Genomic DNA, 27,076 nt, shown 5'->3' on the forward strand with positions numbered 1-27,076 from the left:
CTCGAGGCACATGCATTATGAATATTGGGTCAGAAGCATTATCTTCATATTCAAAGACTAGCATATAATTATCAAGAACAGAAATGTAAAGAACATAAACAGCTTGATGATAGAATTGGTACACGTTTATTATTAGAAATTCTATTTGAAATCCAGAGAAGAGTAACTGAATGGAGAAAAACACAGATATTAGATGACAAAGAATATGAGAAAATTTCAACTTTTTCTTCCAATTGAATTTAACAATGTTTTACTCCATAGTTAACTGATTGATTTGCCTCTGCCGGGATGTAAATTCTCAGAGATATTCTTTCTGCCATTGTGCCAATCTGTGACACAGCTAGCCTAGGATTTATATGCTGTGCTTGTCAATATCCTTCAGAAATGCCCAGCAGAACACAGGCACATACATTCTCCTTCAGCAAACACTCATGGAATGTGAAATCAGACTTCTACTGGTACTGACTCATCTGGAGGGCTTGTTATGAGGCCTCATTCAGTATGAGGCAAAGGTTGTGAAGTTTGCATTTAAGTTTTTAAAAAGCTATGTATAAAAAGTGGCCACCATGATGATTAAACACATTATATTGTACCCTTATAAAATTTGAATAAAAACCACAAACTTCAATGACAATAAGTAATTGGTCTTACTTGGTTTGCTCATTCTGAAAAAACTGAGTCTTGTCCTATGCAACAGGGCTGGAACAGTTGCAACATGCATCAGTTGGAACATGTTTAGAAGCTAATGGATAGCATTGGTTTACATTTCATATAAGACAGAGTAAATTAAGGACGCATTTCTAGTATCTTCAGATATTCAAACAAGTAAATATTTCATATATCTCAGTTTGCTCCATTGTCAAACACATTTTCATTTTGATAAAAATGTCTCAAAAATGCCTTAATAATGTGTGCTTTGGTGAGGGAAATTTGGAAATAATGAACGTGAGCTAATCCTCTCTTTGTGACTGAAGGGTCCTCACATGAAATCATCACCTTTGGAGCTGTGCTTTTATAATGTGATGCTCACTGGATTTTTGAGATATAATGCCTGTCCCTAAACTGAATTGCCCCAAACTGCTTTATAGTTGTTGATTTCGCTACCAGTGTCCTCTCCTTCACTCTTATTTTGCATTTCAGTGTACCAAATTTACAACATTTTTGTTGATTTTGTTACCAACAGAAACATCAGGTGAATTAAAAGATACCGAGATAAGTACTCATCAAACTAAAAAGTAAATGCAATTAGATGTCATTTTTGCCAGAGGGTGAGTGGGCAAATTTACCATAATGCATTGTATTAGTTGTCAGTATGCACCATGCTTCAGAGTCATCTGGAAGGCTTGTTAAAATGCAGGTTGTTGGGTTCCAACCCAGAGCTTCTGATTCAGCAGATCTTGGGTGAGGCCTGAGAATGTGCATTTCTAGTAGTTCATTGAGAGCTACTTGCTGCAGAGAAAAGTGGAATGGGGACAGTTTAAAGAATCAGTAAGGGTTTAAGGTTTCAGGAAATGTTTGGAAGTCTGCAAGTAGAAAAAGGGGAATGTTAATTTTCTCTTCACATATTGGGCATTCCATTTATGGAACTCTAACACAAAGAGGGAGAGCTGTGGGAAAAAATCAAGAGATTTGTCTGAAATGATAGGTTAGAGTTACATGTTAGTTCACAAAATGATTTTGGGAAGATATTTGAAATAATTCCAACAGTACAAACTGATACCACATCGGGCAACCTTGCTCTCCAAAATCCTCTCGTGTTGCTTTGGCACTAGGCTGGCCTGGATGGAGCATTGGTTGGAGCGCATGTGGCATTCCTAATGTCTCTATATTCTAACCCATTGGTTGCCAATAAAGTGCTTTGCCAACAGATTTTGTTCTGAGATAGTGCACAGCGCTGAAGAGAAAATAAATTTGCAAATCCAGTGATTTCATGGGCCACTAGGCTCTCTGGATTCTCTATTACCCAGTTTATCTTTTGTCCATTTAATGCATTGCAAACAACATTGAATTAGTTTGTTGGACAATTAGGTAAGATATTAAACTAACGATATACATATAAATATGTCAAGTCATTATTTTAAGAGTACATCTGTAAGTCATAGTTGGAGAAGGCTTTTTCTTGTGAACCCTGTAAAGGCTTTTCCCCACAACTCTAATAGTTCAACAGGTACCAACTTTTATACATAATACTTCTTTTTCAGAGGTGTTCACAAGTGAGACAAAGAATTTTCTCTAATGGATGTTTAAAAAAATCAGTTCCAAGGAAATTAATTCTTGTAAACCTCCCAAAATAAACATCAGGAAATTAAATTGGTATTGGTTTGTTAGTAGAATGAACATCCCCAAAGAAATCCAAGATAGCAAATGTTTTAGCTCAGACTTAGTTTCTAGTCTCTATAAGACCCTTCCTTCCTGAGCTATGAGCACCTACAGCCCTCCTGCAGCTTCACCATTGCCTTGACTTTCAGCACAAATCCTGCAATGATGCTAAGGAGATTTACATGACTACGTGTCTGCCAGCTGTGGTTTCATCATTTTTCTTTGTCTCTGAGCTTATGCAGAGACAATACCCTGGGTCTGGTAGGTGGATCTCAGTCTGTTCCTTAGTCTCCTCTCCCGGCACCCAAGTCTGATTTCTGAGCTTCAGCTTGATGCTTTTTTGTTACCTGTCATCGTCCTCAGGAAGGGGTTCCCCAATCCTGGATCCTGGACCATTGTCTTGGACCCTCCTCTGAAATGACAAATATTCCTAATTCCAATTTGCTATCTTTCTTGTAAGGATAAATTGTCTTGTACTGCATCCGTCTGTTTGGACAGGTCAACACTTCATTTGCAACCCTTCATGGATATCTACTTACCTGCACTACAACCTGCTATCACTCGATCTTGTTGGACACACTACTGTAGTCTTGCTTTACATCTGTGATGGAATCCATCCATCCAGATCCTATTCAGTAATAAAGCCTTTTCTCAAATCCCAGCCCTTTCTCATCTGAGCTACATGACAATAAGTAATTGCTCTTACTTGGTCTGTTCATTCAGAAAAAACTGAGTCCTTACTGAGTGGAGTTTCATAAGGACTGAGTTCTTATGGAACCGTGTTATGCATGGGAGTGATGGACATGAACAAGGTACAATTTCTCTCTTGAAGAAACTCATTCTTTTTTTTTTTTTTTGAGACAGAGTTTCACTCTCTCACCCAGGCTGGAGTGTACTGACATAATCTTGGCTCACGGGAACCTCTGTCTCCTGGGCTCAAGCTATTTTCCTGCCTCAGCCTCCTGAGTAGCTGGGATTACAAAATTAGCCTGCCACCATGCCAGACTAAGTGTTTTTTTTTAACTTTTAGTAGAGACAGAGTTTTGCCATATTGGCCAGGCAGGTCTCCAACTCCTCGAGTGATCCGCCCACCTCAGCCTCCCAAAGTGCTGGGAGTACAGGCATGAGCCACCACACCTGGCTCATTTTTGAAGACAGAGCAAACAAGCAAACAATTGAAATACAGGTTGAGTATTCCTTATCCAAAATTCTTGGGACAAGATGCGTTTTGGATTTTTAAAAAATTTTTCAACATTTGCATTAAACTTACTGGTTGACACCCCAAATTCAAAAATCTGAAATCTAAAAAGCTTTAATGAGCATTTCCTTTTGAGTATGACCTTTGAACATTGTGTCAGCATTCAAAAAATGTGAATTTCAGATTTTTGGATTAGGAATGCTCAACCTATACAATACTTTAACCATACATTCTGAGAACCTTTCTCAAAAGTGTATAGTAGAAGAGGTCAGACAATCGTCCTTCCATAAACATTCATTCTATCATTTGCTCAAACCCCACTGTGTTTCAGGCATTTTGTTAATATATCGGGAATGGACCCAGAGGGCCTTTCTGAGAATTGTGAGTTAGACCCAGGTACTCACCCAGGGCCAGATCATCCATGACCTTTTGCCTTCAAATACCAATGATAATTTGTCTTGTGGTCCTAAGATGTTAATCAGAGCTGCTTATGATAGACAGCCTCTGAAACTGTCTTCTCTCCCTGGTGGCCCCAGATGGTCTACCCTGGATCCTGATGACATTAGGTTGGGGGGTTGTAAGTGCAGTCACTTTGTTGCCAGGTCCACTTTCTTTCCAGAACCTCTGAATCAAATGTCAGCCTGTTTTCATTGTTCCCTACCTGATTAGCTGGAGCTGGATATACCGAAGGAATGAAAGTTTTCTGAGCTGACTGCACTGATAAACCTAGAAGGAGACCATAGTGATAAATGCTTCATAATTTTCAGAAGTCAGCATTAACTGCTGAGTAGCAGAGTGGACTTAAATTTGTGTTTTCAGTGGAAATGATCACCGTGATGTCCTTACTGCCTCCTAACTCATGAAAGGAACAACTGGCTGGCCCCTGGAACTCCCTGCGTGACTGGTGATTGCCCATGGACTTCTAAAACACTCTTTACTCTGAGATGTGAATGTTGCCCACGGCCTTCAGCTGGTGGATGATATCTGGGCCTGAGATGACAGTATAAGGTATTTCTGAAGACATCCTGGGGAAATGTGGGGATTGCCATGGTGCCTCTGAGCTTACCTCTAGAACAGACACTTTGATAAGTGCTTTTGCTTCTTTCTCTGAATTCTAAATCAACCCTAGAATGCTGGATGATAATTCTGAAACAAGCCCTACCCAGTCGATTTTCCTGAAGTTTCATGAGGATTCTGAAGAGTGGTGACAGTTGTTGGACTAAAATAAGGGAGGAAGGCTGAGATGAGGAGAGCACTCAGAGACAGTGGGTGGACAGACGTCATCCAGAGACTTGCAGAAAATAGGACCAAAGCCATGGCCCCCGACAGGAGTGGCAATCCTAAGTGCAGTTTTAGTTGCACTTTTGAGATAATGAAAGTACAAAATCAGTCACTTAACCTCTTTTAACATCAGTTTATTAATCTGCAAAACATTGACATGCTACCTCACAGCGTTCTTCACATATAATAAGAAATAGCGTGTTAAAATACTAAACAAAGTTTAAGAAGTGATGCAAATATACTGTTAGGGTAGATTGTAGATTATAGTTCTATCACTTATCTCTTTCTTATTTTCTGAGAAGCTCTTAGGAACATTGATTTAATTATTTCTTTTTCCTCTTTATTTATGAGCGTACATGTCTTATTCAAGATTTAAAATATCACTTGGAAATTAACAAGGGGTTTCACAAATATAGTCGTATTCCTTATGTGTTCACAATATTTTGTCCCAAAATGTTGCTTTTAAAGAAATAAAAGAACTACTTCTAAAATTGTGGTAGAGTCAAGGCCGACTATAAACAAATGCTCACCAGCCAACAGAAGAAATCTATCCTGCAATATCAGTGACTTTCCCAGTGTACCATGATAGTTCCTTAAAGCTGTTATGAATTATTCCATAAACCTGTATTTAGAGACTTTTTTTTCGAATATCTTTTTAATGACTTAAACACCAGCGTGGAGACTCACGATGTAAACAGCCTCATTTCTCTGCTCTGTGCTTTGGGAGGGACAGGGATGCCATTTCCCTCCTTGGCTGAGATAAAACCTGTCTTGTAAATTAATAAATAATTTCCTAACTAACACGGCAAAAAAAAGAAAAAAAAATCCAAACAAGACCTAGTTTCCATCCAGGGACAGGATGTTTCTGGACACCCCCGGTTGCTGCTCCTCCTAAGGGCCTGGCTGTGGCTACTGCAGGGAGGATGTAGTGAGAATGGCTTCCCTTCTGCTGTTTGCTGCTGTCTACATAGGCCAAGAACCTGCTCCCGTCTGCCCGGGCTGATGGAGTCTCACTCTTGAGAAAAATCTTGCTGGGGCAGGTCCTCTGGCAGCCCTAGCACCTTACCCTGAGTCATGGGAACTTGAGACTTTGTCCAAACCTTGGCTAGAAGGCTGGTCTTGGCACTCAACGACTTAGCTAGTGGATTTTTCACATTAAGACTGTACCTGGGCCTTTTTCATGATGACTTGGGTCCCAATCCTCGGAGCAGCTGAAAAAAGAGCTAGCGCCACCTGTGGATGCACCCACAATGAAATCAGAGGCCACGTGAGGTTTGCAAGGTGGAGTGGCCTGTAGTTTTAACTCGGGCACTATGGCAATGCAGACCCAAACCAATTGTGCCAGTTCTTGCTGGGTGGCAAAGTGTTGTCAGGCTTTGTGGTCACTCCTGATTTCTGTTTGGAAGCACAGTTCTCTTTCCAGTGAGAATGGAAAATTGGAAAGGCCTGTACAATTGGAAAGCCTGTAAAAGGCCGTAGAGTGGAGATGTATAAAAATGTACGGTCACCCATGTTTTAGGGGTCGACACCATGGACTTTTATCTCGCTCACCAACTTCCTCACACATACAGCTCACTCCCTGTGGCCTCAGCCATCTCAGGCACTACAAAATCCTCACTGTTTGAAATTCACTTATGGAGTCCAACAAACAACTTTCTTTAAAAAAAAAAGGCAGTAAAATCTCAGAATTTCTGTGCAATGCTTGCAACCTGCCCACTTATTAAATAAACAGAACACCAAACTAACCAAAAGCTATGCAAGTGGCAGGCTGCCCTGAGCAGAGCCCTGCCTGTCTGCCAGGGACTACGGTGGCACAGGAGCAGGTCGTGATCATGCTGGAAGAAATGAGAGGTGGTTTCATTCCCTGACTTTCAAACTCTCATCTCGGGAGCCCCCAGTCCTAACACTGTATTCAGCAGGGGGAGTTACCTGGCCATGTAAAAGGACAAGGGAAGGCAGACCGTCCTCAACTTCTTCCTGTGTTTCTAGCAGGGAAGGAACGCAATGGCTTCAGTCCCTCCACCTCTAGGTAACAAGGCAAAGGCCTCCGTAACCCAGGCAGACAGGATGTGGGGAAGGTCTTGTGTCTTTTCCTAACTCAGAATTTCTGAGTCAGTGGGCTCCCAGAGAAAGACTGTCCTCTTAGCATGTGACCCTGAAGGCTTCTAGCACCAAAGGCTCGCTAACACCTCAGACCCTGTCTTCAGGTAAAGGGGATGGGAGGCAGAAACCTTCTCCTGATTGGTGCCTGAAGGAGGCAAGAACGAGTATCTGCTATACCCCAGCCTGATTTCCCCCGTCTCAGCAGGAGAGGGGAGAGGTGAGGGTGCAGATGTTCTGGGCAGGTCAGTGCAGTTCGATGAATGCCTTCAGATCTTCCGGGATGAAGCCCTTGTAAGGGATCTTGTTCTTATCCAGGGCCTGGGCTGCAAGGCACTGCAGGGTCACATAGTTGAAGGGCTGCATGGTACCCCTGGCCAGCAGCTTGTCTTCCAGCAGCTCGTAGGCCGTCTTCTTGAAGGCGTTGGTGGCGTCCATGTGGGCCCCTGCTTCAATCAGGGCATTCACGATGGCCGGGCAGTTGTTCTGGGCTGCTATGTGTAGCGGGGTGTTGTCAAAATCCCTGCTGTCCCGGTCGGCCCCGCAGTCGAACAGCACTTTGACCACGTGCAAGGAGGGGAATCTGCCCACGGAGTAGCGGCCCACGTTTGTGGTGTCCTTGTCCACAGCCACGTGCAGAGGGGTGAAGCCGTTCTTGCCCCTGGGTGCGCACTTGAGCAGGCGGTAGATGGTCTGGTGCTTCAGGTGCTCCTGGCTGGGGGTGCACTCCACTTTCTCCAGCAGGTAGAGCAGGTGGAGGATGATGGCCAGCGCCTTGTTGAACTGGGCCGAGTCTCTAGGCTCCCTGAGAAGCTGCAGGGCCCATTCCACTTCCCGGACCCCTTTGGTGAGGACCCCCATGAAGTCTGCGAAGCCGATCTGGGTGCCCAGGCTGCCTTTGGCAGCCCGGTCCTGCAGCACGTAGGAGAAGAGTTCGGCGAAGGAGAGGAAGCTGCTGGTGGTCATGGGGCTCGGAGGCTCCAGGTTGCTCTGTTGCATGTCCAGAGCGTACTTCCACAAGCGGATGTAGCACTCGATATTGCCCGAGTCGGCGTACACGGCGCCCCTGTAACGGATACAATAGGAACTGTCGGGGTGCGAGGGACTGAGGATGCGCTCCCGGATCAACAGGGCCTGCATACGCATCTCATCGGGGTCGTTGATCAGCGCCTCCAGCTCCTCGGTGGTGTTGACCTCCCTGGAATAGTCATAGGCCAGGACCAGCTGTGGGGGCTCCAGTTTGGGCAGGTACTCACCCCCCTGGTGACGCAGCTCCATGGCCCGCCTCCAGTGTTTAAGGGCCCCAAGCAGATCTCGTTTCTTATCCACATACGTAGATCCCAGCAATTCCAAGGCTTCCACGGCAGCTTCCCGGCTGGTGGGACAGCAGCTTTGGTAAGATTCCCCGTTCAGTACCTCAGGGGAGAAGATGCAGCACGGAGCCCCTGAGGCTGCCTACACCCCTGGCTGGTGGAGGAGCCTTCTTGGGGCAGCCCAGGCTGAGCCTCTACCCCTGTGACCTGCTCCTGGCCGGGCTGCTCCTGGATGAGGTACTCCACGATGTTGGTGTGGCCCGTCACGCTGGCCGGGAGCAACGGGGTCATGCCGTAGCTATCACGTTCCATGTTGGCCTTGCACCCCAGCAGCAGCTGCAGGATCTCCAGGCTGCTGGTCTCGGCACAGTTGTGCAGGGCCAAGTTGCCATTGGCGCTGCGCCAGTTCACCTGGGCGCCCTGCTCCAGCAGGTAGCGGGCGATCTCACGGTGGCCCTTGTAGCACGAGATCATGAGGCACGTGTGGCCGTGCCTGTTGGCCACCTCCAGGTTGGCCTGGTGCTCGCCGACCAGGTAGCGCACCACCTCCAGGAGACCCTCGAAGCAGGCGGCGCGGAGAGGCGTGGAGTTGGTGCGCGTGGTGCGGTTCACCGAGGCCCCGCGGCGCAGCAGGCTCCGCACCACGTCCAGGTGGCCAGCGCCCACAGCGGCGGCGCACCCTCCGTGGTCTCGCCATCGAAGTGCACCGAGCCACCGGCCTCCACGCTCGCGCCGCACCGGTCCACCAGGTACTCCACCACGTCCAGGTGGCCGTAGCAGGCGGCGATGAGCAGCGGCGTCCCCCCGCCGGCCACCTAGCCAGTCAGCTCGTCCAGTTCCTCCCGGCTCCGGCCGCTGAGCAGCTTCTGGAGCAGCTGCAGCTTGCCGTCACGGGCGGCATTGCACACGGCGGTGCGGAGGTCTTTGGTTCGGGCCTCTGCCAGGCCATGAGCCGGCCGCAGTGGGAGGGGGAGACAGAGGATCAGAGCCCAGACAGGCGGGAGCCAACCTTCACCGTCTCCCTCGCCGCCATCTTAGGGTGTCCTAGAGACTTTTAAATATGCAGATTGTTGACCTGAGAAACCATTTCGTCTCCAAAGGAACATTTGCAGGCTGTCATGCAAATCTGCACTTGAGCAACTTTCACATTATGATCTTAGTGAATTCTTGACCAGATGGACTTGAACAGCTGCCACCCATGCTTGGGAAGTCCCTTTACTCGAGAAGAGAAAATAGCTCATTTGTTTGCAATTCTTTCCTGAAAGTACATAAGGGCAATTTTCTACATTGTGAACTAGTATCAGAGCAACATTTTCCCTGAAAGACCATAGCTCATTATACTATTTAGGAACAAACAAACAAAAATATATACAAACATTTTTGGGGGAGTTTTATAATTTGTGCCCAGAAGGGACAAGTTTCTTTTCAGATTAAGTTTTAAAAAATGTTCCTTTATTCAAGCTGACATGGAGGTTATAACTGAGAAAAACCTCCCTCTGAAATTAGAATGCCTTACATTTGTATAACATTTTATACTTTTCAAAGTGCTTTCACGCACATTATTTCATCTGATCTTCAAAACAGCTCAGTGAGGCAGGTTAAGTGGGTGTTTTTATTCCTTACTTTTTAGATAAGGAAATAAGTTCAGACTACAGATATTATCTGAGTATCTACTAACTTCATTGTATTGTGCTAGGTGTCATAGAGGATAAAATGACATGTATTCCTAAAAGAAGAATCTTGGTTTTAGATAAGACATAACAACACAAAGCTAAATAATACATAAATGTACAATATAGTCAAAAGATGACAAAAGACAATATATGGTCAAAGTATTAGGAGCACAAGCAAACTGTGTTCTGGCAGATTAAGGGAGACTTCTTAAAGCAGGTGCCACCCGAATATATATGCCTGGAAGGAGGTTTGGAATTTGTGGAATATTTACTCTTTGGCATCAAAATCACCTTCTCATATAACCTTAGAATATAAGAGATTTTGGCATTCATCTAGTTTGTTCTGATACTCGATGTTCGCACTCCGTATGGCCCCCTAAGCAAAGATGTTGGAATAGCTATGAGTCTTAGCAATTCTATCTATATGCAGCTGCAATCTCCATTTCTATAATTCTACCCTTTGTTGACCAGAGTAAAACAAGACTAATCTATTTTCTCTTTCTGTGGAAAGCCTTTACTATGTCTGTAGTCAGCATGATAGCTTGATCTGCTTTTAGTCTTTTCTTCTTTTCATTTAATCTTAAAGCTTCTGGAGATAGTCATTATTTTACTGCTGAGCCCTTATTTTATTTATCCAAATTATCTATAACTTTGGCCATCCCAAACTGATACACTATTGTAGATATGCAGATTTGAATGAGGCTCTAAAAACTATTGTTATCTTTTTAATTCACTGCCAGCATGTCTGTTAATACTGCTAGTTGTGAACATTTCTCAATATAAAGTAACTTTTGTGTAAAAGTTGCATAATTAATATGCCTGGAATGAGTTATGAATGTCTTCCTAAAGAACAAAGGCCACCTTCATTGTGATGGCTTTTTTCTTTTTCTTTTGTATTTTTGTTAAGCCATTCATGATCTGTGCATGCCTGCACAGATGATACTTGCTTAAGGAACTAACACCAAAGCTCTAATATAGTAATAATCTTTGGTATTTTGTTTCTCATCTTTATTACTGGGAAAGTAAAAATTAATCACTCATGTAAATTAATAATCCAATACTGACCTCTGGTGTGCAATGATGAAATTGCTTACTGGATGAACTAGTGGATGCTTGGGAAGAGTTTTCTGTTTTAATATAAGAACATCTTTCTCCAAGCAAAGAAGCTTCCTAGGCTATAATTACAAATGCGGAAATTGGGAAACGTAAAACTAACTAACTGAATGTAAAGAATGTATCTATGGTAGTTTATAGTAGTGGGTAAGTAAAAAAGGAAAAGAGAGAACAACTGACACTAGAACTGCCCCATTCAAAAACTTTTTTTACAATTCAGCCATCTTTTAAGAAACTAAACACAGTGAGTTGAGAATGAATGATGTACCCTCCCTCACTTGACTATATTTGCATTGGACTTAAAAAAAAGAGGCTGTTTTGAATTTCTGTGAGTCATCTCCTCAGGTGGTAGATGTGTTTTCATTGCCTGCCACTCCCCAAAGTGCCTCTCCATTTACTTCAGACACAAGGTCCCAAAGTCATAATTTTCCAGTCTTATTTGCTCATCTTTATGATCTTGTAATTTTCTAAAGCCATACCATATGCCTGCTTTATAATTCAAAGGCCTAATATTTGTTAGGCTGGTTCTTGATTCAGGTTTCTCATTCTCCTTCCTATTTTCAGTATGTGTCCTTCCCTCACACTCTATGCTCAAGCCAAATTATCTATCTAGCATTTTCCCCCATTGGCACCTTCTGAGCAGAGGTACTGCAGAGTGCACAGATAGGGCTAGAATGAGTCAGTCACTTTGCAGACAGAGGTGTAAGCCATGCAGGTTTAGGCCTCTACTGCCACCAGCGACCCTATTGCTGGCCTAATCCCTCCCGTAGCTGTGCTCATAGAACCTTAGAAATTTGTTACCTGTTGAGGGAGTATCGCTGGGCCAGTCATCAATGAACCCCGATTCCAATTTAATCCTGGCGCTGCCCCTGACTTTTTATGGGACTTTCTGCAATTCAGTTCAACTCCTAGGCTATGAGATTTCTATTTTCTAGTCTGTAACAAAGGGTCACTAGATTAGACGATTTCTGACATTCTTTGTAGTACTCCAATTCTACAACTCTATACATGTGGATTCAGGAGGCTAGCTCAAACCCTGGGTTCTTCACTTCTTGCAATGCTCTCTCAATTCCCTTCTTCTCCCATCCTCTAGTTTGTCCAGATGTTACTGTACTTGTGTACTTCCTATGTATACTAAACCATTATATAGTCTACACTCTACTGTATCTATTTGTCTATCTTTTTTCCTTCATTGAACTGAGATATGGTCGGCTGTTACTAGCTATCAATGGAGTGAATGAGAAAAGACTGCATATCTTGTCTTTATCCTGCAGGTCTGTCTCTGCCACATATTTCTGAGGAGATCCTGGGCCTGGGAAACTTTGGAGTCAACATTGACCTTTTATCCTGGTTCTATAAACCAGATCACATGCAAGAATGTTGCCTCTTAAAAATTCTCAAAAGTGATGAATAGCTATAGTCCATGCTAAAGGAAAATGGAGAACACCAGGTTGTTAGTGAGAGCTGAATCACTCTGAGTTATGGAGTGAGAAGTTTTATTAGGCTGGTGCAAAAGTAATTTGTGATTTTTGACATCAATTTTAATGGCAAAAAGTGCAATTACTTTTGCTCCAACCGATAGTTCCCAGAGTCAGGTAGACTAGGAAGTGGCATTCAGAAAGCAGAGACTGGGAAGGTGGAGAAGACTTAGTGAAATGATTTGAGTTTGCAGACAATGGGGTGAAGGCCCAAGGAAAGTTCCACACTCTTGGGTTGGCCATAGGAAAGCATTAAAACTCAGAATTTAATTTGACTAAATTTGTTTGCCAATTCAACTCTCAATTTCTAATTTTCAGTAAACTTTTCTATCCTCACAAATGCTTTACATGGGTAGGTTTTTGTGGAAAACAATAAAGGTGATGAACATTCTATCTGGGTCAATGGTTCTTGATCTTCAGGATGCTTTAGAATCACTTGGGGAACTTTTGAAATCTGGATGCTGATGTCAGACTCCTGAGTGATTACAACAGAATCTCTGCAGGTGGCACCCAGGAATCGGTATATCTTAAAAGATCCCAGGTGAATCCAATATGCAGCTTGCTTTGGAATGAGTTAATGTGAAACAATAGACTACAGTGATCAACGTGAACTAATCTGAGAGACTCCTCGGCAATCATGTCTCCTTTGTTCTTTAATCAGTTCTATTTCATCTTATTGGAAACAACTATTTTAATTTTATAAGCCTCCACTTTTCTCAAAACTTCCAACTCCAATGCCATGTATACTCTCAACTAATGACTTTCCTTCTACCTTTCGGAGATAATTGGAGCTTAACATGAAAAATTTCTTCATTTCTTGTCACCAAATCTGTAAATGTGTTTTTTCTGAATTATGTTTCACTAGTGCCTTTCTATCAATATTTGACCATCCAAAGTCATCCATCTCTAGAAAGTAACAATACAGAAATATAGACCTTGTGTTTGTTGGAAATAAAATAACACTAACAAAGACCTCTCTGAACCAACATAGAAAAGAGAACACAGTTTATTACTACATGAACATGGTCAGATTTCTATGCACGTAGGTACTACAAAAGTGACTAAAATGTCTAGGCAGACTTTCACATAATTTATTTAGCAAAGCAGAAGTAAGAATAACTTCTCATCTCCTCAAGAGACAAAGGGCTACATCCTAAGATAGTCCTCTTGTGAAAAACTCCCAAGTAAGTTTTGGAGGCATTTGTTTACAATTCCAAGGGTCAGAAAGTCCCCATTCTTCCACTGCAAAATCAAAAGCATAAATCTGTTATTTGGACCTATTAAGATTTCAAGGAAATACTCTAAGGAAGACAGGATGGAGAGATAGTAACCTCCAACCTCAAAAAAGTCATCATTTTACCCTTATGGTGTGCTTTGCTCGGTATATGCATATGTATTTCTTAGCTTTGTGAAGTGAAAGAATCTAGAAGCAATGACACCCTAGTAGAACACCTAGCCTCTAGACCTTTGTATCCAAACACTATTTCTCCATGAAAGAAACCTGTGCTCTTTGGGGAAATGATTAATTTTTAGAATAGGGAAAAATGGTTAATTCCTCCATCTACAGAGGAAGGCTGCCTCATTTGGATTGAAGCCACAGCTGAGTAACGGCTTCAATGCATGTAGGTGACCCACGTGGGGTGTCAGAATCAAAAAAAGGTGAGGGAGCATCCAGACAGAAGTATTATCCATCACCTGGTGTGTAAACCCCTCAGGCTAGTGGGAAGATAACACCCATGTAAGGCAGTGGCACAGAATGGGATAAAAAGGATTTGCATGTAGAAGAGTCAGGTCACTGTGGGATTGTCTGGTGTAAATAGACTGAAAGGGGCATCTGTATAGGAGGGCTCCAAGGTGCCAGGTATCAAAGCCAAAGAACAGGAGAAGGAGTCCACACAGAAGTGGTGGCAGAACCCAAGCAAGATGAAAAGGGCATCACCGCAGTGATGTAGCAAGGTTGGAGTGTCAGAGCCTGACTGAGCAGAGTGGGGTGAGCACCCATGTCGGTTTAACCCAGGAAGGATGAGAAGAGTGTCTATGTGAAATGGATGATAATCTAGGGAGTAGATCAGAGCCCAGGGATGGCATCCAAGAATGACGGTGGCCAAGCATGAGGTGTTGGAGTCAGAGTAGAGTGAAGAAGGTAACTACACACACGGGTAGCTTAATGTAGAGTGCCAGGGTCTTGAATGGGGTCTGAGGATTAGAGAGTAACAGGGTGTTAGTGGGAATACAACCAATGCTGATAGTTGTGTTGTTAACATGTAGGAGAAACCTGTTTGTAAGGAATAAACCCCAAAATATTTGGTGGTAATTGGGAATCAGGTCAGTAACTTGTTCTCTAATGGTTCAAGAAATTTCTTTTTGTATTTTACTTGCAAATTTTGTCTAAAGCTCAATATATGAATATATATACTTTTATGAACTGGCAAATAGCAAATTCATTCTTAGGTGTATTCTCAATAGAAATGTATACATACTGAAAAGCTTCCTGTTTGGATGTTTGAAAGGAACCACTACATTCCATAGAACATATTTACATGGGGCTTTTATTTAAAGGCAAAGGATATGGTGCAGCAAGTGAAAGAGAGTGCGGGCATGGACTGGGAGTCTGAAAGACATCCCATGTTGAAAGCTACCCAGGGCTCCAAGTATTCACAGACACAGAGTGTGCATTCTGTCTCCAGTGTCAACCACCAAGATTCTGTGCTAGGAATCATGCTTTCAGGAGGGCTTCAAGGAGAAATTCTCCGCAAGCCTTTTATGTCTCCTTGTCCATGTAATCAAGCTAGGTTTGTCAAACCAATTAGGCCAGTTGTAACCCATCAGTGAAAAACTGACCCTGTAGGTTGCCAGGAGGCATTTCCTGACTTTAAATCATACGTGATAAATGTCATTGCAGTTATCTTCACCAAGAGTAAAAAAATCCAGATATCCAGGTTAAAAGACAAAGCTTTTTCTGTTCAGCTATAAATCTGCACATATTTTTACTAAAAAAAGAATATTTAAAGCATCGTATTCATAATAACAATAACAGAAGCCAACCCAAATATATCTATTAAGAGAAGAAATAGCAAATAAATTGTGATCTATATCTACATGGAATACTATGGAACAATGAATAAATATGCATTATTGTTACATAAAATAACATAGATCAATATGGCAAATAATGTGCTGATAGTCCCTTTATATAAAGTTCAACACCCAGGCAAAACCAATCTCTTGTGTGAGAAATTAGGATATCGGTTGCCTTTGGGGTATTAGAAAAGAGGAATGGGCCAGGCACAGTAACTCATGCCTGTAATCCCAGCACTTTAGGAGGCTGAGGTGGGCAAACTGCTTGAGGCCAGGAGTTCAAGGCCAGTCTGGCCAACATGGCAAAACCCTGTCTCTACTAAAATTACAAAAATTAGCTGGGCATGGTGGTGAGTGCCTGTAATCCTAGCTACTTGGGAGGCTGAGGCATGAGAATTGCTTGAACCCAGGGTGTAAAAGTTTCAGTGAGCTGAGATCATGCCACTGCACTCCAGCCTGAGCAACAGAATGAGACTCTGTCTCAAATTAAAAAAAGAGTAAGGATTGATAGTGAATATAAAACAAGGTGAGAGTTGCTGGTTATGTTTTATTTCCTCTCTTAGCTGATAGTTAAATGGCTGTGTCAACAATGTAAAAATTCATTAAGCTTAAAATTTGTTCTTAGATGTGCATATGCAATATTTCAATAAAAGTGATTTTAAAATATTTTATATAGGGTTGCACACATACACACACACATGTGCACACACATACTCGACATTTATACCTGCTTTTGGAGTCTTCTCAACAAATCCATTTAAATTAACACTGAGTGGGTAGTGACATTACAGCATGTGTTTCTTTATTCTCTACCTTTTAAAGTTTTCTTCTATTATTTCTGTGAGTATTTGTTTTCATTTTTCATCTTTTATCTCTTGGTGACTCATTTAGATGGATATCACAACTTATGAATTCAAATTCCATTTCACTTAATGTTTCCCTCATATTTTTCATCTTTTTATACATTTTTAAATTTATTTTATGAAAATAGCTGAGGTTGATCCTCAAATTCAACTTGAAGGCAAAGGATGTTCATGCATAAAGTACTAGGCAGTTACTTTAAAAAATGAGACAGATTTCAGTCTTGTACATGTGCTATAATGTAAAAAAATCAGATTATCTTTTTTTTATTTTTTATTTTTTGAGACAGAGTCTCGCTCTTGTCACCAGGCTGGAGTGCAGCGGTGCGATCTCAGCTCACTTCAACCTCTGCCTCCAGGTTTCAAGCGATTCCCCTGCCTCAGCCTCCCAAGTAGCTGGGACTACAGGCACACACCACCATGCCCGGCTAGTTTTTTGTATTTTAGTAGAGATGGGGTTTCACCATGTTGGCCAGGGTGGTCTTGATCTCCTGACCTTGTGATCCACCTGCCTTGGCCTCCCAAAGTGCTGGGATTACAGGTGTGAGCCACTGCACCTGGCCCATATTTTTAAATTAAAAAATAGTACAATTTATGTAGTACAAGATCTTTAAAAATATCTCTCTGTGTGTATGTGGTCTGTGTGTCTTAAAAATGAGTGCAGGCAAGTGTATTTCTAGAAACATACTTTATTAGTTGGGTGCATTGGGTTGCAGGTAACAGAAAACATTCTTATAGTGACTTAAGCAATAAAGTCATCCAATTTTTCTACATAGCAAGACCCCTGGAAATGGAGACTAACAGATTTCCTGCAGCAGCTCAACGGTGTCAATCACCCAACTTCTTTCTGTTCTGCCACCACAGCACATTCCATTTTCATTCTATGTAATTCCTCACAGTTATAAGATCACACACAACTAACACAACTTAAATAATTATGTCTTTGAACAATAAAAACCAAAGAAAGAAAAAATTTCATATATTTGGCCATCATTTTCATTAGAGGTCAAAATCCTACTAATAAGCTCCCTCCTTTGGCATTCTTCCTAAATACATTGTATTAGCTGGAAACAGGACAAATATTCATCTCTAAATCAATCACAAGCAAAGGAATTACATTAACATTTGTATTAGTTTGCTTTTGCTCCAATAATGCTTAAGAAACATAACAAGAAGTTACTGACCGATAACAGCAAGCATTTACTCCTTGCTCATGAATTTTGCGAATTGGTTGCAGCAGTTCTACCTTAGACTACAGATGAGAGTCAGGTGTGCTCCAGGTGTCTCTCATTCCTGGACCCATGTTGAAGGACACAGACTACTTAGGGCATTTGATTTTTATAATGCTTTATATATATTGATTTTTATAATGCTTTATAAGCAAGAGTTGAAGAGGAGAAGCTTCTTTAAAGTTTTGCTTAGTTACTTCTATTACTATTAACCTACCCAAATTCTATTGGGTAGAGCAGTCACACAGCCAAGCCCAAAGTCAGTGATACAGGGAAATATTCTCTTTCCTCATTAAAAAAAGGTAAGGATGGGGAGGGAACAAGAATCATCTTTTTTAATTATTTTTTTCTGAGACAGAGTCTCGCTCTGTCATCCAGGCTGGAGTGCAGTGGCACAATCTTGGCTCACTGCATTCTTCGCCTTCCGGGTTCAAGTGATTCTCACACCTCAGGCTCCCAAGTAGCTGGGATTACAGGTGCGCACCAGCATACCCAGCTAATTTTTTGTATTTTTAGTAGAGAGGGGTTTTGCCATGTTGCCCAGGCCGGTCTCGAACTCCTGAGCTCTGGCAATCTGCCCGCCTCAGTTTCCCGAAGTGCTAGGATTACAGGCGTGAGACACTGCACCTGGCCAGAGAACAAAGAATTGTGAACACACAATACAATCTACCACAATATTCATGGCCTAGACCAACCATGGCTCATCCTCCCAGATTGGGAGAGGAATCCATTGTCTGTGAACTTGTTGCAACAATACAAACATAAACAATCTATGGTCATTGTAAACAAGAAATAAGGAATTGTGGCTATTGAGTAGACAACAGTTCAATGTTGACTTCTCACTATTTAAACAAATTAGACTTTTTTTCTAATTGAGAAAACACACAAACTTGAAGAAACAACTCCTATATTGATGAAAATAGCAGTGATTTATTTATTAACTAAATATTTTAATTCAACAATTTAGAAAGAGTTTTTAATCTTCCACAAACAATTCTACCTTATTTTAAAAAGGCTGCAATTTATATATATGGGACATTCATGTCACAGTATATCAGACAACTCTCTGACACCTTGGGTGCCCAGTTTTCTTTCAGGCAGGACATCAATATTTATCCTCTTTTAATTCTGGCCCATCCACTGGCACAGACTGGTCCCTTATGTTATTATCATGAGCTAGTGATACAGGAAGAGAAGCATTGCTGATCTGTGAAACTGGACAATACATTTAATCTGTCTTGGTATTTAAACCACAGTAGGCACCATGTTTAATTGGGTTTATGAAATGATATCTTGTTCAGGGCAAGGATCAATATTGAAGAGGAGCTATATTTAATGCTAAATTAAGTGCCCAAGTTAAAGCTAAATTGTTACACACACAAGTCAGTAATTTCAGAACTATGACTTGCAAATAAATCACAAATTGACCTCTTTGAGCACACTGCAGGAAATACTTTGTGTGACATTATATGGCACTAATTGTAAAAGCCAAATCTGACTTCTTTCCAATTATATGTCCAAAAATCATAACTGAGAATTCTCTCTCTTTGGATTTTCTGACATTCTTTCCTTAGTATTAAGGTAATGAATGGCTTCAAAGCTAAAGTTATGGGAAATGCAAGAGCTTATCCAATAGTTAATATCTGAATCTTAGGGTTTATCAACTGTAGCATATCTAAAGACACAAAACGCAACTTCGCTGATTTCCTGGATGCTCTAGATGTGCAAATACAAACCTCACTGCACATGGAAGTGCCCTATCAGGCACAATTTTCATAAAGGGAATTTAAATAGCTATTTTAATTTGCAGACCAGACTGTGCATTCCACGAATCTAAGACTAATGAGCCACTTTCTCAGATAATCACTTCTAAATAAACAAGGTCTTTTGCACTGACCCAGGAATCTGCATTGTAGCTGAAAAATTAATTATACCAATATTATACTAGGCATATCTACAACAATACAAAAGAATGTTCTCTCCATCTCCAAAGTTAGATGTTCATTCAGATGAAATGCAATTTGTTCATCTGGGAAGTTCTAAATGTTTTCCTTTGCACCTCTAAATGAGCAGAAAGATATTTCCTTTTAAGAAGAAAAGAGAAAATCCATTATTTTTACTTTTTCTTTAATATATATAAAAATCAATAAATTCCCAAACTAAATTTCTCCCCTACTAATTTAATTTGGAATAAAATTAGAACCAATCATTATGAGCAATATGTTTTCAATTAAGACATAATTAATTAAATGTGCAAATGCATAATACATTTAGATGGGCTATCAGATGACTGATTATACTGGAAATCTAATTTTACACTTAAATTGCCAGCCACACACTTCATCTTGAGCTGTTGATCCATAGCAAGTTACCATAAGTTAAACCTTACCTCTGGAGGAAGCAGCCTCAGTGGACAAATTTTTCCTGCAGTAATTCTATGACCATGCCATAGTATCTGTCTTTAGAGGGTAGTCAGAGGTATCTTGCTTGAAGGAGCTTCATTCTAGCCATCCTTCTTGTTTTTCAAACAGCATTTTGTTTGACTGTAAATAAGTGATGCATGTCTTGGCAAATTGTGAAAGAAAGGCCTCTTCTACTCTTTTCTACTTACCCTTTTCTACTCACTTACTCTTTAAAAGGAAGTTGATAATCAAAGTATTAATGTGTGAAAAGGTACTGAGCTTTGAACAATTTTTGAATTACTTAATATTGCATTTTAAACTGTCTAAATTATAGATACAAATGTCTGAATCTATACTTGCTGTTGGTGTTTATGGGTTAAGTATATCCTCAAACTAACCAGGATAATGAATTTTATTGCCTCACAGATAGAAAGGATGATTTAGCAAGGTTTGTAATTGATATGCATCCATGTTGCTCTAAAAAATGAAGAGATTCCCATCACATAGTTTAAAAAATGTATAGGTCCAAAAATTGGCTACAGTCAATAATTCTTCTCTAAATCTGATGTTATTTAAGTTTCCTGAATATTTGAAAAATTTGTAAAATTTTTTCAAGGATTCTAAAAAGTGGGTGATTGAGGAGGAAAGCAAAAGTTGTCAGCGAGAAGCATTTGTTGAATGTCTACTATGTGCCAAGCAGTGCACTTGGTATTCTCATGTGTCATGTCTTTGTGTGTCAATTACTAATCCATAGGTTGATGCAAAAGTCATTGCAGTTTTAACCATCATTTTCAAGGGCAAAAATCGCAATTACTTTTGCACCAAATGAATATCATTTCTCAGTCCCAAGCCAATGCTTCTATACCTGTTTTTTGCAATGTTTAGTTGGACATCTATAACGGCCTTCCATGAGGCAGCCTACTGTCTCCCAGAGCATGATAAGGAAGTTCCTTGGGATAGGTATCTTTCTAGCCTGAAATATAACAATTTGCATTTCAGCCCATTGAATTAGACATTTTTGTCTTCAGATAATTTCTTTGGAAATGCAAATGTTCCTCAAAGTGTAGCTACCTATTGGGTCACTGAAGCTTTAATATTAGCAGGTTTGCTGGTTCGCTTTCTTCAAGAATAGTGGATATTTTGCCACAAAGGGAGAATAGGAAGCCAGAGTGGACAGAGGGGAACAAAAACAGGGATAAATACAAGGGAAGGAGGTAGCTGGTATTAGCATTTACTACCCCATCATTATATGTACCTTGATTTGTTCCTGGAGTTGCTGAAGGGTGGCTCAGTTTCCCTTTTCTTGTGTAATTCTTTGATCCAGTTGTAGTCTGACTTTTGAAAGCTGACTGTAGAAAGAGGAATATTTAGAAAAACAGGCAAAGTGATGTTATGGTTTAAAATCATCAAGTGGGAAATCCAAAACCATGGTTCTCAACCTTAGCTACTCATGGAAACCACCTGGGAAATTTTTAAAAATACTGATGGATGGGTTCCATGCCCATAGATTTTTAAAAAATTCTTCCAAAGGATTCTGATATCCTAATCAGGATTGAAAGCCACTGCTCCAAAGAGCTTGACATAATCAAATGAACATTTATCAGGTGTTCACAAGGTTTAGGAAGGCCCAGCACAAAGCAAAACCATAGAGACATTGAGTACTCTTTTGCTTCAGCATTCAGCATCCAATTCCAACTTCATGCTTTTCCTTACTTCCAACTTCCATCTTTGCCCCGAGCAACCTGTGCAGGAAACCAGCAGTTTCCCTGCTCCACTGGACATCTAAAGACTATGGTGGTGATAGAAAATGAGAGTCATCAAAAAGGTCCAAGTTTAGTGAAGATGCGCAAAGGGAACCAGCCCTTCCCAAAGAATTCAGTGAATGAGCCAAGATTCTCCAGAAACCGCTCAGCTTTGCAGTGATAATTTTCTGTGAAGACATAGACTGAAATGGGAATAAGAGATAGAATGTTGAAAAAGATTTTTCTCAGAATCCACATGTAACCTTACAGAAGGCAAATAGAAGGGTTAGTGAGATACATGGAATCATGCAGCTGAGGTGAGACAATGTAGGAAAATCAAGCATGAGATAGGAAATCAGGATATTGTGTTTCTTTGTGAAGACTCGGTTCCCTCTAATTGCTCGTAAACCTAAAATCCCTACTTCATTCTTTGTAACATTTTTCCTCATTTCTTTCTGGAATTTTTGGATTCCATGCTTTTTAAGATGGCTTGAGAGAAAGACTTATCAGAGTCAACCTAACAGGCATTTACTAAGACACTACCAGGGGTGAGACCCTGAGTAAACAATTGTCAAATTTGAATATGTGGTTAGAAACACCTGAAGGACTGCTGGGCCCCACACCCACAGTTTCTGATTCATTGAGTTTGAGCTGGGACTTGAGAATTTACATTTCTAGCAAATTCCCAGGTGATATTGATATTGCTGTCTGGAGGCCACACTTTGAAGACCACTGCCTCTACGAATGGGAAAAGAAATTAGATATCAGCAATCTCTCCTTAATGAGATTGCTTAAGGCTTTGTATTAGGGATGTACTTTGTCATGGAACATGTCATATAAATGACAAACTGAGAACACTGGCAACATATTTTAAAAGTAAAATATAGTGCAATACATGCCAGAAGTTCTGAAAAGGATAAATAATTAAGTAGTGGTGAGGCAGAAGAGGCTAATTAGAGATGACAAAGAATAATACAAAAACCATGGGCCACAGAGCCAGGGGTGGCCTGGAGCTGAGCTGAGCTTATTAGGGGACAACTGCATAGGTGGACCTAAGGGCAAAACTGAAGGTTTTAAATGCTATGAAGTGTAGGGCCATGCTGCTGGTGCTAATTAAGCACTGAGAACTACCTTTCATACAAGGCTGAGATCTGTACATGAGAGCTGAAACAGCCTCTTGCTTCTTGATCATGAACATCTTCAGTTAGATCCAGAAAGGGTCTAGTGAGGGTAGGTGGGTTACTCAAAATCCCTAGTGTTTAATTAGTTTTAGTTAGTTGAGATTGATTGTGATGAAACACAACATTTAACTTTGCTATCTCCTAGGCAAGTGCTGCCAGAAATAAAAAGTCTCCTTTTTACAGAAAAGAGAACATGGAAAGGCCGTCCAGAATTCAGTCTCAAAGGCAATGCTGGGCAGGGACTGACAAAGGGTTGAGGAGTGTCCATTAACCTGGGTATTGGTGATGGAAAGCATATCCTGAAATTGGAGATAGCAAGACCCTTGGTGAACTGTTGAGCAGACTGGGTTGAATTCAGTGAAGGATCTAAAGGAAAAATAAAAAATATTAATGCTTCTATGTAGTATTAAAAGTTGTGACCATAAGATAGCAAGTATAATCACACACCAAAAAATGACTTTTCTGTCCCAAGTGAGTGGTGGGCTTCAATGTAGTCACCCAGAAAACATTAAATATTCGTCATATGTTCAAGATACATTTTGAAACATCTAAGGAAATAGAAATTATCACTTTGTTACATGTGCATGTAGGTACACACACAGAGTATTACTCAGTGAATTTTTTCAGCTTTATTCTATATAATTATATATTTTTTCCAGCCTTATTCTGCCTGACTATCCAGATTTTACACTGTTTAGATCTGGCTGTTTCCAAATTGCACAAACTGTCTCGAACTGAAATGGACAGAAGGCAGGCAAATACTGGTAGAAGAGGGCAGGATCTTTGGCAAGGGCTCCACCCACATGCCTGGACCCGCAGCCCAAAGTGAGAACTATCCCTGTTTCCCACCTGATTGTTGCCTTTTGGCCCACCCCACACCACCCCCTATCCTGTGCCCATAAGAACCCCAAGCCCCAGACTCAGTGGACACACACACAGAAGAGAGAAGTGTCTGGATATTGAGATGAGAAGAAGCAGCTGGAGGTCAGGGACTATGGTCAGAGAGGAGTTCAGCTGGAGACACCCAGGCTCCAGGGGAAGATTATCTTCCCGCTCCATCCCCTTTCCAGCTCCCTTTCCCACTGAGGCCCACTTTTACCACTCAATAAAGTCCTCCACATTCACCACCTTCAATTTGTTCATGTGACCTGATTCTTCCTGGACGCTGGATCAGAACTCAGGTACCAAGACAGCAAAGTGTAAAAGGCTGTCACCCTGACCATCCACTGAGCTGGTTAACACTTAGCCATCCACAGACAGCAAATGTTAAAGGAGCACTGATTGTAACACATGCCCTCTGGGGCTCTGGGGGTCACAGACAGCCCCTCCCAGACCGCAGAGCTAAAAGACCATTGTAACACACTTTGACACTGCTGCAGAACCCACACAAAGCTTGCTCCCACCGGAGAGGAGCCACAGGCCAGTTCCACATTCATTTGCTCTGGTTCCCACACCCATCCACTCATGTGCTTCCTTCCATAAGGGATTCAAGCATGGTAAACAAGTAAACAAGTCGCTCATGTCACAAGTCCCGCAAAGGGGTCAAGGAAACACTCCTGTTTCAGAACCATTGAAGAAATTCAAAGAATCTGTGATAAGCTTCTTACCAGTGCCCTGGGATCTTGTGATTTCCCAGGATAGAAATCAAGAGAGTTCACCAGAGGCAGCAATGAAGAGAGTTTATTACCTCTCAGGGAGCCAGCCATGAGAGAGCAAAAAGGAGTGGGCTGTTCCCTGAAGATACTGTGTGGTTTGGTTAGGTATAGGGTCTTTCCATAGGGAAGGGTTCCCTCAGGGAATGTATAGGGGGAGTTTTGCTAGCACCTGCACAATGGCTCAACATGTTTCTTCATACATTTCATGTAGCATTAGCATTTTAAGTCTCCACCCCTGGGCATGAACTTTAGTGTTAAAATGAGGAAAAGATAACTTTAGGTTGGAGTTTAAATCTGACTCCATGTATGGGACTCTGGGAAAGCCCCTAGCCCCCTGAAATAGAAATTTGCAATTAATAGCTTCCTTGGTCTTTTATTGCTGATTGGCTGAGAGTTAGACAAGCTAAAGCTTGAGTTGAGGGGCTTTTATCCTTTTCCTTCAGACAATCTTAAGATAGGGAACCAACCAGTCGGCCTGTCTCAGGCTCTAAGGAAAATTCTGAGAGGTCAGCAAGAAACCTAATATTATAAACAACAGTGCCATCAGCACTTATTTAAATATATAAATATAAATTTTAAAGGCCCTATTAAAGTCATTCTGAGCCTGTACATTTAAACCATTCTAAATGTTTACAGGTATTTAGATACGAGATGAAATTAGACCCAAATTATGCATCAATATCCAATACGTGTGCACTGTGTATTCAAGATCAATATAATCTCCCACAGACTGTTCTGCTGAGTTAGCTAATATACAAAGACTTAGTTTGTTTTCTATATGTTAGAACATGAAAGAAAAGATATGTAGCTCACTGCCATTCCAAAATCCCAACAAATTATGGAACTGCCTCCATTGTGAAGCTGGCTAGTTTTCTTTTTTCTTTTTTCTTTTTTTTAACGGAGTTTCACTCTTGTCACCCAGGCTGGAGTACAGTTGAGCAATCTCGGCTCACTGCAACCTCTGCCTTCTGGGTTCAAGCGAGTCTCCTGCCTCAGCCTCCCAAGTAGCTGGGATTACAGGCATCTGCCACCACACCGGGCTAATTTTTTATATTTTTAATAGAGATGGGGTTTCACCATGTTGGGCAAGCTGGTCTCGAACTCCTGACCTCAGGTGATCTGCCCACCTTGGTGCTAGTTGTTTTTTAAAAGCCATCTTTCTAATGAAATGTAACACTGATGATTGCCTTACACATAGATGACATTAGGCCTCACATAGTAATCTCGGTGCTAACTACATGTCTTACACTTCCTAAAATTTTACATTTTCTCTGTGGCTAAAGTCATCTTACAAAAAGACCCACATTTTACAAAGATTTAATTGTCTTGGATTTCAAATCACAACTAGTTTGATAGCCAAAAGGTTAAAAACAAATTGATTTTATGAAAAATTCTTATAGTATTAAATTTGACATGGATTACCATTAATAATAGAATCCTCTGCTGGCTGTGAGACATGCAAAATTGCAAAGCCCAGATCCACAGATTAGAAAGGATTTTGACATGTATAATTGTCTTAGTCAGTTTGGGCTGCTATAACAAGATACCAAAGACTGAGTGATTTAAACAACAGAGATTGATTTCTGGAGTTCTGGAGCCTAGGATAGTCCAGGGTCAGGGTGTCAGCAGACTCTGTGACTGGTGAAGACCGCCTTCCTGGTTTGCAGATGCTGTCTTCTTGTATCCTTAGATGGTGGAGAGAGAGACCATCTTTTCTTATAAGGGCAGGAATCACACCTATGAGGGCTTCACACTCATGACCTAATCACCTCCCCAAGGCCCCACCTCCAAATATCATCAACTTGGGGGTTAGGCTTCAATATATGAATTTTGGGGGGACACAGATATTCATTCACAGTAATAGTGAGCACTGTTGACAGCACACACAGATACCCCGCATTCTTGTGCTCTTTCTGTAAGCCTATTCCAGCTGCTTTGTGCTTTGCTTCCGAAGGCCTGCAACTGAGGCTTTTTTTTTTTTTGAGACTGAGTCTTCCTCTGTCACCCAAGCTGGAATGCAGTGGCATGATCTCAGCTTACTGCAACCTCTGCCTCCTGGGTTCAAGCAATCCTCCTGCTTCAGCCTCCTGAGTAGCTGGGATTACAGGCACCTGCCACCAAACCTGGCTAATTTTTGTATTTTTAGTAGAGATGAGGTTTCACTATATTGGCCAGGCTGGTCTCAAACTCCTGACCTCTTGATCCGCCTGCCTCAGCCTTCCAAAGTGCTGGGATAACAGGCATGAGCCACCACACCCGGCTGCAACTGGGACTGTCTTTAAGGATCTCTGCATGGAGCTGGGAGAATGGGGAGTTTTAACCCTCTGTGCAGTTCTTAGGCAATGACTGACTGACTGGTCCAAGTGTCTGACAATCTGACTCCCTGGCCTCAAGCTGGATGAGGCTGAAGCTGGACTTTGACAAAATCACACACTTTCTTGGGTTCTCTTTTCC

General features: G+C 41.5%; 1 protein-coding gene across 1 annotated transcript in view; it reads right to left on the bottom strand.

Annotated features, from left to right (window-relative positions):
- Nucleotides 1–4,916: 4,916 nt before the first annotated feature.
- LOC129527203 (protein fem-1 homolog A-like) overlaps nt 4,917–27,076 on the bottom strand; it is a 28,783-nt gene continuing 6,623 nt past the window's right edge. Inside the window, 3 exon segments of the mRNA XM_063697297.1 lie at nt 4,917–8,340; nt 8,343–8,873; nt 8,876–9,244. Of these exon segments, the coding sequence (XP_063553367.1) occupies nt 7,145–8,340; nt 8,343–8,873; nt 8,876–9,244 (2,096 nt within the window). The 3' untranslated portion in view covers nt 4,917–7,144.

This window comes from Gorilla gorilla, chromosome 14 (genome assembly GCF_029281585.2).
Source record: "Gorilla gorilla gorilla isolate KB3781 chromosome 14, NHGRI_mGorGor1-v2.1_pri, whole genome shotgun sequence".
Classification (NCBI taxonomy): Eukaryota; Metazoa; Chordata; class Mammalia; order Primates; family Hominidae; genus Gorilla; species Gorilla gorilla.